A 15,303-nucleotide genomic window follows, 5' to 3' on the forward strand; every position below is an offset into this window, starting at 1 on the left:
TATACTGAATAAATTTATTGCTGAGAAATTGTACTTTACTACCACCATAGGTGTATATGACAAAATTCCACTCTTCTACAAAGTTTTAGTTATTATTCTCATTGTTCATAGGGGCATCATTCAAATGCTATTCAACTGTGAAAGACCATATTTAGAATTAATCTGAAGCCTTCAGGAAAGTAAAGAGCAATAGGATAGACATCACATGGAATGTTTCAATTCGGTGATGTACTACTTCAATTCAAGTCTCTCTTGCATTTCTTTCACTTTCTATGCAGTCTGAAGAGAAGATTTAGGTTAGTGCATCTGGTAAGGAATTAAGATTGAGCATGTTTATATAGATATATAGTAGTTCTTGATTATCTTCCAGATCCTTATACCCTTGGATCTACTTACTCGACAAAAAATTACCACAGTGGGAAAGAGGTTTCTACAGTGGTACCACAGACATCTCAAACAGTGAGAAAGAATGAATAGCAACTTGGTGCACACATGTTCCCAATATGCATCCAGTGCAGCTTACTTGGGTATCAAACAAAGTACATTAAATTTAAAGGAATTACTGCACAGGGCATTTCTTTTTCAGAGCAGTCAGAAGGCTGGGAGCTATGTTGCTATTCCCTTAATCACACTATTCCCCTTCCAAGGCTTTCCTCTTCCACCACTGGATTTAATAGAACATTTTGTTTTATATAAACAAACAATCTGAAATAATGCAGGTTACTTCCTTCCTAAAATAAGACTCATGATCCGGGATACAAAAACTAGTTAAAGTGCTGATACTCATTTACTTCCCTAGTCTCTGATCAAATTGTAGGTTAAGATGCTTAAGTACCCTTGAAGCAATAAAGTTCATAGGACACTGCAGAGACTTTTAACATTTTAAGTTGCAGCAATGCATTAATCGTGTGACGCAGAAGGTGTCAATAAGGATACCAAATAATTGGTGTTTATTGAATGCTGATGGAAACACAGAGTGATAAAGCTTTCGTATACTTGTTTCACAGCCCATTCAAATACCAGTGAGGTCTCTGCTGCTTTTGCTGATGAACCACATGCTACTGTCATGTAGACTTGTTCAGTATGGTTGTAACACATCAGTTTCTTTTGTGCATGTTACTGAGATCAAAACATCCTGGAGATGACCCTCAGCTTTCTTCCTACCTATCCACATACATTCTCATACAAGCCACATCAGCTGGTGTTCCGGTTTTGTGGCACCTTGCAAGCAACTCCATTAGCATGATGTCTGCAGTGCATTCAACTCATAAGCTAAAAAAGTGGCAGGAAACACATTTTTACCAGCAGATATTTAAAATATTTATACCTGGAAGGTTCCTTTAAAGCCAGAAGGACCCACTAGTATGATCAGTCTGTTCTCCTCCTAACAGATGCTGCAGAATCTTTTCCACTAACTCAAGCACTAAAAGGGATTATATTCAGGCCAACAACTGATGGCTGAACTAGATTGTATCATTTGGAAAGACAGCCAATCTTGATTCCAGGGGATGATGAATTTACCACTCCACTTAGTATGTTGTCCTCGAGGTTAATTCCCTTCTCTGGTAAAAAATACTATTCTTTGTAACAGGTAACAGTGTATCCTGCACTTGCTTTCTGTTGAGTTGTACATTTACCAGGTAGGTTCATAACTGTTTAGATAACTTCATTAAATATATTTTTTGTTTAAAAAGTATGTTGTATTAGAATGACAACAGAAAAGGCATATTACAGCAGAATTTAGGACAAAGTGTCAGAAATTACAATGCACACATGCATAGCTTTAAATTTTAAAATATTATTGTTTATTATTTGCATTATTTGCATTATATTAAAACCTATGGTTCCAAGTGAATTTAGTGTTGAGAGGCACTCTGTACAATAAGAAACTGGAAACATGTTGGAGAATACAGTCAAAACAAATGACAAAGGGAGAGGTGAGTCTTTACAACAGAAGAGTGAAGGGAATTGTTCAGCACCACAGAGATCAGTGGCAGACCTAGTGATACTGAGTACATTTCTTTATTCCTAATCCAGTGAACTGTCCAGCTCTGATAGAAAGGAAAAAAGTAATTTTCTCATGGAAGTAGGAAAACCGGAGTTATGTAGAGTACAGAAAACCTTTCAGAGAAAAAATGGATCTACTCATAGCTGTAAGTATGCATTCAAAGATCTCAAAGCAGAAAAAAAATAAGTTCTGATTGATCTGCCTGAAGATGAGTAAGTTGGTGGTAAAGAGTGAAGTGATTATTGCTCAAGAGTCTTTCCTTCTGTTTCACTGATCATACTCGTGGCTAAGAAATGTATCTTCCTGTCTGAACTGCCGGGCTGGTTTTTTTTGTTGTTTTTTTTTTTTGTTATTTAGTAGAGGAAGAAAGAATGTTAGAGATTCCTCCCTGTTTTAATTCCATTCTTTATTTTAAGTTGTTAACCCAGCACATTATGTTTGTACACTGGCTTATGGCCAACAAAAACAAAATATACAATCTGACACCATTATTATTCTTCTTGCTGAGAATGCTGAGGAACTGACTGTACAAGAAAAGGAAAACTCCTAATAAAATAAGAGCCAGATAAACAGTTCTGATATCCCTTCCTTGTTCATATTCAGTATGCTGGTTGTCACCAAATGTTACTCAGTTTGCCTAGAGATAACAAGGTATTATGTAATTGTAATGAGTTGCATGCAAGATGTATTATCAGGATGTCCAACAGGTCTCTGTGCTTAAGATCTTCACACAAATGGTATGCACAGCCCTAAATAGAAATGTGGATGTTTCTATGCATGACTGATCACTTGCTTAGAAATGTAAAAACACGGAAAGTCTTAGAAATATGGGTTAGCATTCACAAGGCCTTTGTGTGGAAGGCCCTTTCCATCACTGGCACAAGTGCTGATAACCCAGAAAAGATATCTAAGACCATGCAGAAAGTGAGACACTGCAAAGCCTCGGAACAAACACCTTTTAACGTGCGAATTCTTTACTACTTTTCATCTTCAACAATGTGTGTCAAAGACGATCAAGTTTGCTGGAAAACTGGCTTGGTTGATTAGTGGTGTCCTACATATTAACACAAATAGTGTAGGTTGCTGGAGGAGTAATGCCTTAGGGAAGGGGGGAGTTATTTTCATTGGCTAACATTAGTTTTATGCAAACTAGCTCCCTGGTTTTGTTTGTAGTCTGTCAAAAGAGATAGGCTTTTCCAGAGGATGATTCAAAGTGGCTAATGCTTACCATTCTACAGAAGCTTTTTTCCTCTCCATTAATTTTAGATGGAATTAGTCTGCCTCAGCTAACATTAGCCCAATGAATAGTCCTCTAAATGTTGCCATCAGTGTGGAAAAAGGAAACATCCCAAAATGATGCCTCTATACAGTAACGTCAATTTTTTAAAAAATTAAAATGTAATTTCAGATAAAGTAAATCTGAATTTTATTCCCTGTTTTCTTATCTATGTAGGCAGTGACTGTTATCACTGAAATTGAGATGATGTAAATAGAAACAGAATAATGTATGTTGAAAGGAACCTCTGGGGTCCCTGGTTTGACCCTTTTCTGAGCAGAGTCACTCTCAAAGTTACATCCTAATGCAGTGAAATGAAAGGTTTTAGAATTATGTAGTGCATCCAAAATAGTCAACACATCTTGAAGAGTGAATGCCAGCTACAATTGTGGCAGGGAGCCTACTGTCAGACACAAGCATTACATCAAAAACAAGGACAGATGTGGTTGAAGGTACTTCTAGGAGATGATCTGTTCTCACACAGAAAACATGTGGCCATATGCATCCTTATCTCTATTGTAAGCAGTTTCTCTGTCATTCCTGATGTATGGACACCTTTCTCTTCTACTTGAATGCATAAGGAGTGGACCTCCTTTACTGTAGGAAACTGAGGAAGACTACATGGTTTGATGACAGGATATATACATTTTCCCATAAGCATCAGAATCCTGATTTACTAAACTTTGGCACTTGAGCTATACAGTCAAGTATCAGTCCCTAACTGCCTGATCTCCAGCATGACACACACGTTAAATAAAGGTAGACAGATGGAATCAGATATTTGGGAAAGGCCAAAATCAGGAGGAAAAAAAAAGGAAATGTAAACCTGTTAATTTACTAGCACTATGTTGACAGAGCTCCTATAGTCTGAGGTGCCTTGCTTTTCAAGAGTTCATTTAAAATGAAAGACGAGAAGGAAGAACAGTAACTCCATTTTAAACCTGCTTTTTCAGTCTCTGTTGCTGCCTTTCAGTGCCTGGGTGCCTTTGTGCATTTATTCCTGAGATGAGCAGCTACAACTCAGCTTTTTTGCCTGTCTGACTCGTGTTTCCCAGTTTCACCTGTATTTCATCTCTCCAAACAGCTCTGTTATTCATGGCTGATTACTAACCATTCCTCTGTGTGTCTGACCCATCTGAATAGCAGAAGATGTCTCCATATGAACTAGAGGCTCTTCCAACCCACCCTCTGATTACACAGCAAGCCACTTTTGAAGATTACATAATAATACATAAGCAATACTCCCATAAAATACAGGTCTCCATTCCACAACCAAGTTGATTACACTCGCGAGAGATCACATGTACACAACATCCAACAAGTTTTTGCCTCACACAACACTACTGTATCTGAAGTTTCCTCCTGATTTGTAACTCCTCTTACACAGAAAATGCAGAAGCATACCATAGTTCTGCAATTACGTGGTAAGAATCAGTCATGTAACAACTGTACTTTCAGTCAGAACAATGAATGCAATCACGAAGCAATTAGTGTAGGCGACAGATGGTTGGCTGCTTGGCTGCTCTTTTTTTTTTCCTCAAGACTGGCAGGAAAAAGTCATGACTGAAGAAGGGACTGGTCTGTCAGCCGTGGTAATTCAAGTCTGCTGCCCAAGGCAGAGACACAGGGGAGAGATACACGAACAAAAGCAAACAAGTCACTGAAGCTTAACGAATTATAGCTCGTTAGCTGAACCCCAGTAATTAACCACATTCACCCACACACAACACCCAAGAAACTGGGACATAAAATGACTTCAGTTAACACAGATTTCCCTTCCATTGAGTAAATCCCTATTCAACCAAATAATAAATAATTTTAAAAATCTGTAGTACTTATCATAGCGATAGACTCAGTGGGCTGCAAAGAGATTGAGGGATGATGCCATGTGACCCATTTCCTGTTCATTACAACTGAACAATAAGAGGCATGCACTAACTGTTGGCTTTGCCCTCATCAGTCTTGAATTGGATGGAAAATTTCCAAGAACAAAACCAGTTTGGACCTAATATAAATCCTGTCTATCCAGCTCTTGCTCTATTCACCACCCAATTCTCCTGGTCTCACCTGCTGCAATGACAAGATGCAAACAGATGGCAACAATGATGCAGCTTGCTAGGAGCATGTAAATGTGTTTTCTCTGTTCATTCTCACCTCCCTCCTGTCTGTCAATAGCAAAATTACATGACTGCAACAATCCTAACTGGTCAAAATCCAACTTACTCTATTATGGCCACCATCAACAAATCCCGCACGTCCTCTTCAGTCAATGTCATCAAAGTCAGTTATATCAAAATGTAAATTCCTTACCATGCAGATACTTTTCCCTTGCTTCCTTGAGTGACCCTTAGTGTGCACACAGTGCTCGGAACCCACAGAGTAATGGGTTCTCTTTCCTTAAATACGGCCTTAGCACAACATCACAAAATAGCAAATAGCAGTGTCATTTGTTCCAAACCACCCCACAGTTGCCACTGCAATTATCTAAATACTTGCAGGACCTCTTAATTACTCTGAGAAAATTTTGCCTTTGGATGTACAAGCATGCAACCAATCGGAGTAATTTATGGTTAGCCACAGGCTGAACTTGACCTTTAGTTTGAGTTACGTTTAATTTTTTCCAATCTGATTAATACTCTCTGCCTGTTGGTTACCCTCTATGGTTCTTGACCAAAGCTTGCTGAAGTCAGAAAACATGTCCATTATGTTTTAAAGTAGAAACTAGGACTGTGACTCATACCTATAAAGACTACTTTTAAAATTATATTGTAGAGCTAATTGGTACAGATCTACAGACCTTGTACTACGTGATTTTTCTCTTGCAACTACTGTATTGAATTACCAACAGTTATCCAATTTGATAATCAATGACATAATACAAAGACATTTTACTATAAAGCCTGCACCCTCTTGTCCAAAAAAAATACCCTAAGTTCGGGATAACACACAAAAAGGCCCTTTTTCTTATATCCAGGTTCTTCTTAAGGATTCTATAGAATTTCATAGAATAGTAGGAGCTTCCTACAGAATAGTGACAATATACTTGCTGATATCCATCTACCATAGATTAGATGAGTGTTAGTTGTATGGACTAATTCAGAATTACTTCCTGAGGAGGCTGACTACTACAACAGCTGAAATTCATTTTCCACTATTGCTAATTCCATTTGACAAATTTACCACTGAATGTTTCATTGATCCTCATGTAATAAATTTCCTGTTACTAACACATAGTAATTTTCATTCCAATGGGTCCTAAAAGACAGCAGAGACCAGATTCTGTTTGGTTCCATATCTGTCCAGAGAATTCAACAGGCACAGGGGAAAGGAAACATTTTGGCCTTGTCTAATTACATACTGAACAGCCAGAAATAATTTAATCTGCACCTTCCTCTGAATAGATTATAACCACAGTACACTCTACAAAATGCTGTGAGAGAGGTGAGTGAAAAATATTGCATACAACTGACTTTACAGGAAGAATTAGGCAAGCAAAATGCATTTCCGATAGATGGGAAGGATATTAAGCTACAGTCCTGGAAGGATACTGGTTTTGAGTATAAAGCACAGGAGTGAACTTCTACCCCAAAAATTCCCATAAAATCATTTTGTGACTTCAGCTACTTATTTAGTCTCTTTATGCCTTTATTTTCTCAGGCTTGCACTAATAGTAACAGCAAGTCAAATTTAGGCTAAAGGAAAATTAGTTGTTTAATGTCTGTAAAATTAATTCAAATACAGAGATGGAAAACATCCTAGACTTCAAACTTCTATGTTGCTATTCCCATTAATGTACAACCTGAAAAAAACAGCCAATACTTTGATTATTGATTAGATTCAGATTCTCATAGCTTCATCACAGGTAAAACAAAAATAAATGACTAAATTACTTTGTATAAAGTCTTATATACTAGATGCCAAGGTATTTCATTCTTTTACCCCTGTTGGGATCTCAGCAAACTGTTTTTGTCTTCTTCCAGTTTTATTCAAACACACCAAAACGTCAGGATATGAAACCCAGTATTTCTCAGAACAGTTTGCTCCCATGGTTAGTTACTTTACAGTTGAGTTTATCTGCCTCTGACTCCCAGCCATCAACCCTTGCTACAAGATTTTTGCTAGATTACAATTCTTACTCATACATCTTGTCTTCCCCCATATTTATCTAGTTTCCCTTCAATCTGCTTTTTGGCAAACTAAACAGATTGTGTTCCATAAAGTCCTTCGCTGGAAGATTACTGACTTTTAGGTACTGATGCACCTGATTTTCAGAAAGTTCTGACAATGAGGTCTTCTTACAATCAAGTCCTGTTCTGTTGTCTCAAGTTGGGCAGGAAAAAATCAAGACAAGTCTCACAGCATATTTATTCAGCTGATGGATTACCTATACTGAAGGAACTGGACTTCAAAGGAAATTGATTCACTGCTACTTGTCTCTTAAAAAATCAAAGACTACTTGAAAATGTGCTAACCAGATAAGAACAAGGAGTGTCTTATACTGTTCTTGGAGGTGGTGCTAAGACAGAGCAAGAGAATTATCAAATAAGGGGACAAAAAGCCTCATTACAGATTAGTTGTTATTCCTAGCATGAAGGATCCCAGCTGTCGTCTTTGCCCATTGCCTGTCACATGATATTGCCAAGAGGACTGATGAATAAATGCAGACTGTCAGGTCAGCCATAGAGGGCTAGATGTCAATAACACAGTAGATACCGATGTCTTTTTACTTTGTCCTTTACACTGAGGTTTACTCAATGTTTCTTGCTTGGAAATATCAGTTTGGTATTTCCAAAGACTGTCCTGGTATCAGTCCAAAGACTGTCCTGAATTCTCTGCAGCAGTAACATGGAGAGATGGAGAAACCCTAGGTTGTTCCTAAGCTAACAAAGCAAAATGCTGCCAACATTTCTTACCTTCTGATCTTGACTGTATGCTAAGATCCAATCTTCCTGCTTGGGATGGAAAAGCAGACTGTGGATGTAGAAGTTCAGACGGTATTTTTGATAGGTGGCCCCTTCATCAGAACTGATTAATAAGCTGCTCTCAACTTCTGGATCAGTCAGCAGCATAATCTATATGGAACAGAAAGATGAAAATAAAACAGTGAATAGTAGTCAGATGGAAAAATAAGTACACAGCTAGGAACTTCAGATAGACTTATTAAATATGCCTATTTCAAAATGTGTCAATGTAATATCAAAATTAAGCTTAACCAGTCTTACAGTAAGGGAAACAGTATATTTCATCTATGTATATAAAAGCACACAACATGTGACCAAACAGGCAGAATGACTTTACTACTAGTTAAAACAGACCTAAATGAAGTTATTCTTAGGTTATCGGAAAAATCAAACCTGAAATTTGTAACACCAGAGTGCAAACTTACTAAGTTACCAGGCAGCCACAGAGGGCTGCTAGAGTCTTTATGAACGACCTATTGAAGGGGCAGATGAAAAGTTGGGTGTTAAGAAAAAAAAAAAAAAAAGAGAGAGACAGACACACAGAACAAGCTCTAACGATGAGGTTTGTTAGACTCTGGCAGAATATTCAGAGAAGATGACAGCTTCATTGCCTGAAATGTTATAACCTGGCTGTCTGCAAGAAGCAATCTTGCTTTGGCAGGGGAACACATTTGATAACATGCTGGGTTCTTTCCATCTCCAGTTTCTATGGTGCTGTGAATTATAGATTCGGTTGTGTATCAAAAATAATCTTCGCATAGCAAAGTTGCTTTCTAGCTTTGTCCAGGAGTATTAGTTCAGGAGTGACAGAAGATATATGGCCTGCAGTTGTAGTAGCTACTTCTTCCCATTAACTGTGGTATTAATTGGTCTGCATTGCTGATGAATCAGAGAGAATAATGAGATACTCCTTTCATGTGTCTCTGCATGAGAGAATATATAGGTTTGAGCAGCAGAAAGAGATCATTCCAGTATTGCAGTATTTCAGCAAGCAAAGAAGTAATACCCCTAAGGAATGGGAATGAGGTGCCATGAACAACAAACATGAAAACTTCTGAAGAATATTTGCCTGGGAAGGTATTAAAGCCTTGAATCATAAGAATTTTTTTTATTTATTTTTTATTTTTTTTTGAAGTAGTGGTCCTGCTGTTGCTTTGCAAATGGCAAACACTGATCAGTTCTTAGACAAGTCTAAAATGAAAGGATCTGTGCCTGGCATTTCTCAGAGCAAATTCCCATCTGGATTTGGCCACTGTAAAAACCACACACTCCATTTCCTTCTCTTTCATTTAGGCAGGCAGAGTTAAATATAACTTAACTCACTACCTATGAGCTATAGGATGCCATAAGTCTTGATAGGCACCAGACGCAAAAGAACTATTTGTATGTGAAGTTATAAACACATATAATCTACACAGGAAATGTCCTTCATTATTGGGTAACTGCCAGAGGTCCTTATTTGTGTCTAGAAAACTCCTTTCATAGCATAACTATTTGACCTGTGACTCAGAAGGTTGAGGTTCTTAAAAAATCCCTGAATTTTAATATCCTGAGTGATCTTAGACCAGTTACGTTATCACACCATATCTCTAATGTAAAAAAGGGTAATATTTCCATTGTAGCATAAAGGTACAGCCTCCCTTTCTATATCTGATTTACTTTCAAAATTTTGTGATGAAAACATTCATTATTAGAATTAAACATTATTTCGTTAACACTTTTAAACAGACTAAGCATACCATTGATGCAACTTCTAAACTGAAGATTACATGACAGAAGCTACACAGAATGCATTAACAATCAAAACATCAATATATAGAACATCTACTGTCACTAAGCAGCCTATCCAGGTTCTGAAGCCAAAAATTAATGGTGATGTTTATCAGTTGATTCTTTTTTCTTACCAGATTAATTTCTGGGACAATGTTCCTATGGGTAACATTTATCAATTCAGTACTATGATTCAGGCATTATGATTCTCCTGTTTTTATGACTTCTTGAGTGGGTTTTGTTTATGCTGGTATTTGAAAATATCAGAGCACAGCATTAATTTGGGCTATAGCAACTAGAGCAGAAATAAGCACAAATCAATGGGCTTGATCGAGCTCCCTGAAGTTAATAAGAGTCTTGTCATTGACTTTGGTTTGTGCCTCTAAGGCAAGTTGATAATCAAGATCCACTCTAGTCTCACATATTTCCTTATACCTGCACATGGAACTCATCTGACCTCATCACTGTCACATCCAGGCACATCACCGCCTTAACACATTTTCTGTCAGGCCACTTCTCTGAAGTGTGAAAATGCTCTTATCTTCATTTCTTAGAAAGGGAATTGAGGGACGAACTGCTGAAGCACTGAAGCACCTAATTCCTCTTTCAATCAATAAAAGTTAAGTGCCTAAACAGACTTGCCAGCACTGCTGACACTGGCTTTAATCTGCTAACTACCACCCTGGGCTATTACTACTGTGTTTTCAGGTATTTACTGTCTCTAGAAGCTTTAGCTGTTGCACTGTGATAACCAGCTATTCTGCACATATGCAGTGTTTCAGGACACTTTCGTTTTACTACATATACCAATAGCAATAGTGTTTTAGACATGGTGGAGCTGTGCAAACTGCTGCAGATTTATGCAAGGGCATATGGAGCCGGAGACAGGGGAGGGAGTTGACAGGTGACTCTGTAGCCACCAGTCACACTGTTAACTGAGACCAGCTCAGGGCTGGGACAAACTGTCTGCTCAGCTGTTGTACCCTGTGTGGACAATCACTTTGCACAGATGCCATAAACCACTACAAGCAAGAGGTGACTAAGCAGCCACTGCTCACATCACAGTCAGAGCACCGTGTTTCTTACAAGATAAGAAAAGCAAATTTAATTATAACATATCTGCATGTGAATAATCAGAGTTACAAGCCCAAAAGATAACATTTATTGGATAAGAAGTAGAACTGAAATCTGCATGAAAAATCTGCTAAAAGAGGTGGAATTGCTGCATGTATCTACATGAACCTTTCTAATTAGACCAGAAGTGTGCTTCTGAAAAGAATCCCACAAGTTTTGGGAGGAAATATTTACAGCAAATTCTTACATACTATGCTCTGGTTCACACCACAGTGATCTCAGAGCACAGGAACTGAATTCCCTTTCAAGGAAACTAAACCAGAATATACAGTTCAGGAGTTCTTCTAATGTGCTCTGACCACTACAGGATATTTAGCTCAGAGTACCTGGCTAACAGTACTCTAAAGTCAGACCACCTGCCTCCAAAACATCTATATCGCAGATAGATGACATCTCAACATCAGCTACCTAGTTGTACAAACCCACTTCCACTGAGCTACACTACATGCTAATGTAGTTGCACCCACATTATCTCAGTTTTATCGCATAAGTTGCCTGAACATAAATGAGAAAGGAGAAAAAGTACAATTCTTTTTAATGTTTTTGTTGTTGCAGCATATGAAATACAGAGTAAATATATTTTAGATTTTACTTTTAAATAAATGAAGCTCATTTCTGCTTTGAAGACTTGGTGCAGTTGCTTATACTGAAGATAAAACTGGACACAGACATTTTTCCTGGAAAAGCATGGAAAAGAAAACCAGCAAGAATAATCAAGTGAATCTAAGTTTAGAAGTCATAAATTTTAGTATATGAGAATATATAAGAGAGGAGATTAGAAAGAAACTATTTTGATGATTTCTAACTTCACTGTAGAAAGCATGCTCAATTCCTTGAATGTGAGCTCCTCAAAGGAGCAACCTTCTCAGTCAATTTCTATAGTGCCTAACATACCATATCACTGCTTTCCCAGCTAACACTGGTTTCTAGATGAGTATATTCTGGACATAATTGAGGAGTCAACAAGACTTTTGCACATGAAAAATCACACCTTAAATCTAAACAGGTTCTCAGAGCCTGCAGGGAAAGAGAACCTAGCTGACAAAGTTTAACAGGATCTTTGAGGGGCCCCTTTGCCAAAGGATGTGAAATTGTCATGGGATAAAATGCCCTTCATAGATTAACTTACGTTTGGAAGATCAGCATCAAAGGTTAGGGAAATCCTTTCCATTTCCACAATGGAGAAAAGCATTCATTTGAAAGTTCCCCAATGCTTTGTGCTGTTGAATTTATTCGTTCATCATTTGGAACGAAGAAAGAAAAGATAGGTGACAAAGTTTGGTGATGGCAGCAAGGCATTCAGAATGATGAAAGACCTCTAAAGTATCTTCAGCTATGAAGATCTGTAAAAGGATTTTGCAATTTACCTGAGCAGTAAAAGGACAGGTGAAATTCACTGATGATGTATGAAAAAAAATACAAATGGAGAAACGCAACCCATCATAACAGATATGACATTAGACTCAGAACATACATTCCCTCTTAGGAAAAGAGTCTGGGGCTTTGTTTCAGTGAAAATGTCTGTGAAAATAGACGCTCAGTCCTCAGATTCTACCAAAAAAGCCTCAGTACAGCAGTAGGAATTATTGGAGGAAAGAATTAAATAGCATGACAAATGATGCTATTTGGCCACTGTGAAGTGTTTCCACTTCTTTAACATTGGGTGCTATCCATCTTGAAAAAAAAAAAAAAAAAGACCCACAGTAGAACACACAGAATAGCTATAAGAGTGATCAAAAAAACCTATGAAATATTTTTCATACAAGCAGCAAATAAATGAACTCTTCAGCTTCCAAAAGATATGAGTAAGAGGCAATTTGACCAAAATCTACAAAACTATGAATGGCCTGGAAATGCTTAGAGAACAATTATTCACTCTGTCATATTATAAAATTCATGAGCATCAAATGAAATTATCAAGAGTGAGATACAAAACACAGGTAAGGCCATGATTTTTGCTTTGTTAAACCATGGAACTCCTTGCTATAGTTTGTTGTCGATAGCAAAAGTTTATATGAATAGGAAAAACGAACAGAAAATGTTACTGGAGAAAAAAAAAATAAACAATTCAAAAATATCACTGTTGCTTCAGGAATCTGAACCACAGATTGTTGAAATCTGGGAAAATATATAGGAAAATATAATTATATACTTACCCTGATCTGACACTTCACTCTCAACACAGAGTGAGATTGGTTAAGATTCAGTCTGATTTAGCATGGTTGTTTTTACATCACTGGAGGGTGAATGAAAATGATAAACGATAACATTATCAGCTCATTGGGCTGATCCAGCAACTTCTTATGTGAAAAATTGGGCCTATCATTTTTACCTTGTCAGTTTTTAAACTGCCTCTGATTCCACCGTTACAAAATAAAGCTATTAACACAGGAGTAAAAAGAGGCATACATATCTGCCTCTCACTTCCAGCAAAAGCCCCTAGTAAAGAGAGACCAACCTCAGAGTGTCTCCGGTCTGATTTGTTGTTGTCTTATGTTAAACAAAATTGAAGAGTGAGGATAAGCCAAGACTCTATTTCTTCCCAGCAAAAGTAATTGCTCTTTGTTTAGATCAGTGCTCAGCAACGATCAGAATCTGCTTACTCACACCAGGCACAGCAAGTACACGCTGCATTTCCTGATGTTTCAGACAGAGTGGGATTTTCTCTGTAACAAAAGTCAATAACGACACAGGCTTTTGCAACCAAATGCAAGGCACCCATTAATCATTCAACCCCTGAAAAGGGAGAATCTTGATTTGCTTTACTTAGAAGTGAAAACTGAATATGAAAAATAATTTATAGATCTTAAACAGTCCACAGTTTTTACACACCTTTTTTGGTGCTAAAACTGGTGGTGGCAGATTGTCCTCATGCTGATTTTTGCTGTTCTCACAAAGAAACTCAGGAAAACTTCAAAAGAGAATTCTGATTTTTCTTCTGTAGATGGAATCATGATCCTTATACAACTGGCCTGAATGCCAGCTTCAGTGGCTTAGTCAAAATAAGTCTAGAACTTCTTTCAGTATTTTATTTTGGCCCCTTATATCTCCATTTGGATAAACGTTTCTCTAATACTTCATAGGAAAGAGCATAGTATCAATGAAATAGAAAGGTATGAAAAAAACCCCACAAATATATCTCATAGATTTATGTGTTCTTTCATTCACTTCTGATATATCAATAGATCTGAATTATATCACCTGACCAGAAATAGGGATGAAATGCAAATTCGGTCAAATCCCCTTAAAGAACCTTCACTGTCCTCACCTATTTATTACATGCTTCATGTATAGACCTAACACTAGTGACCAAAATGGGACAAGTAACATTTCTCACAGGAAAACAGAAGAGTCAAGTATGGCAAAAAAGGTAATCAGCAAGGAGGAACAGAAATGTCCCACTCTTAGCAAAAGCAGGCCATTTGCTACTTAAATTCTTTAAACATTTGCATTTTCTTCCAGCTTCTCTGCATAATTTTAGAGGGTTGGGGGTAGCTTTTTTACATGGTAACTGATTGCAAGAGCATCAGTGCCATGGAATCCCAGCATAATGAAACATAATTTCTACCACTTTACATATCACTGCTGAATTTGGATTACCATTTACAAGGCATAAAGATGGCGTAAAAAAAAACCTGATTCTCCAGATGCACCAATTCACACAAGCATTTCATGTTGCCATCTTTTAACTAATCAAACTAGCTCATTGCTTAAGCTTTTGCAGGACCTAGAATAAGAAATAAAATGAAACAAGCCAAAGAAAGGAACTGCTTTGGCCATAACATTCTGAAATACATGAAACACTACCATAACAGAAATTAAAACAACTCCTTTTACAGGACTGAGTTGCTGGAAGCAGTAAGTGGTTGCAAGAGCAAATAAATTAGGGACAAAATTACCAAAAAAGAAATAACTCAAACATTCATTTGGATATTAACAGAGAAAAAGGAGACTAAAACCTCTGCAAAGCCTAACAAGGTTTACTAATGGGTTAATATCAACTGCTATAGAACTGTGCTCATGAGTAATGTCACAAAATTTGGCCCAAGTCTTTGCTTTAAATAAATTAGCTAACAGTATTAGCACCTACATGAAAATATGAAATTACCTAGAGCTGACAGTTTTGAAGCTGTCTCTAATGCCAACTAAAAGAC

At 37.4% G+C, this 15,303-nt stretch overlaps 1 protein-coding gene across 1 annotated transcript in view; it reads right to left on the minus strand.

Moving 5' to 3' along the window:
• The window catches only part of SORCS1 (sortilin related VPS10 domain containing receptor 1), a gene marked incomplete at its 3' end in the record, with an annotated part of 285,174 nt that overhangs the window by 105,826 nt on the left and 164,045 nt on the right, over window positions 1-15,303 (minus strand). The window contains exon 4 of the mRNA XM_080347835.1: window positions 8,198-8,356. Within this exon, the coding sequence (XP_080203961.1) occupies window positions 8,198-8,356 (159 nt within the window). The remainder of the gene's footprint in view (window positions 1-8,197; window positions 8,357-15,303) is intronic.

The sequence above is a fragment of the Nesoenas mayeri genome (genome assembly GCF_963082525.1).
Source record: "Nesoenas mayeri genome assembly, chromosome: 7".
In the NCBI taxonomy this organism is placed as follows: Eukaryota; Metazoa; Chordata; class Aves; order Columbiformes; family Columbidae; genus Nesoenas; species Nesoenas mayeri.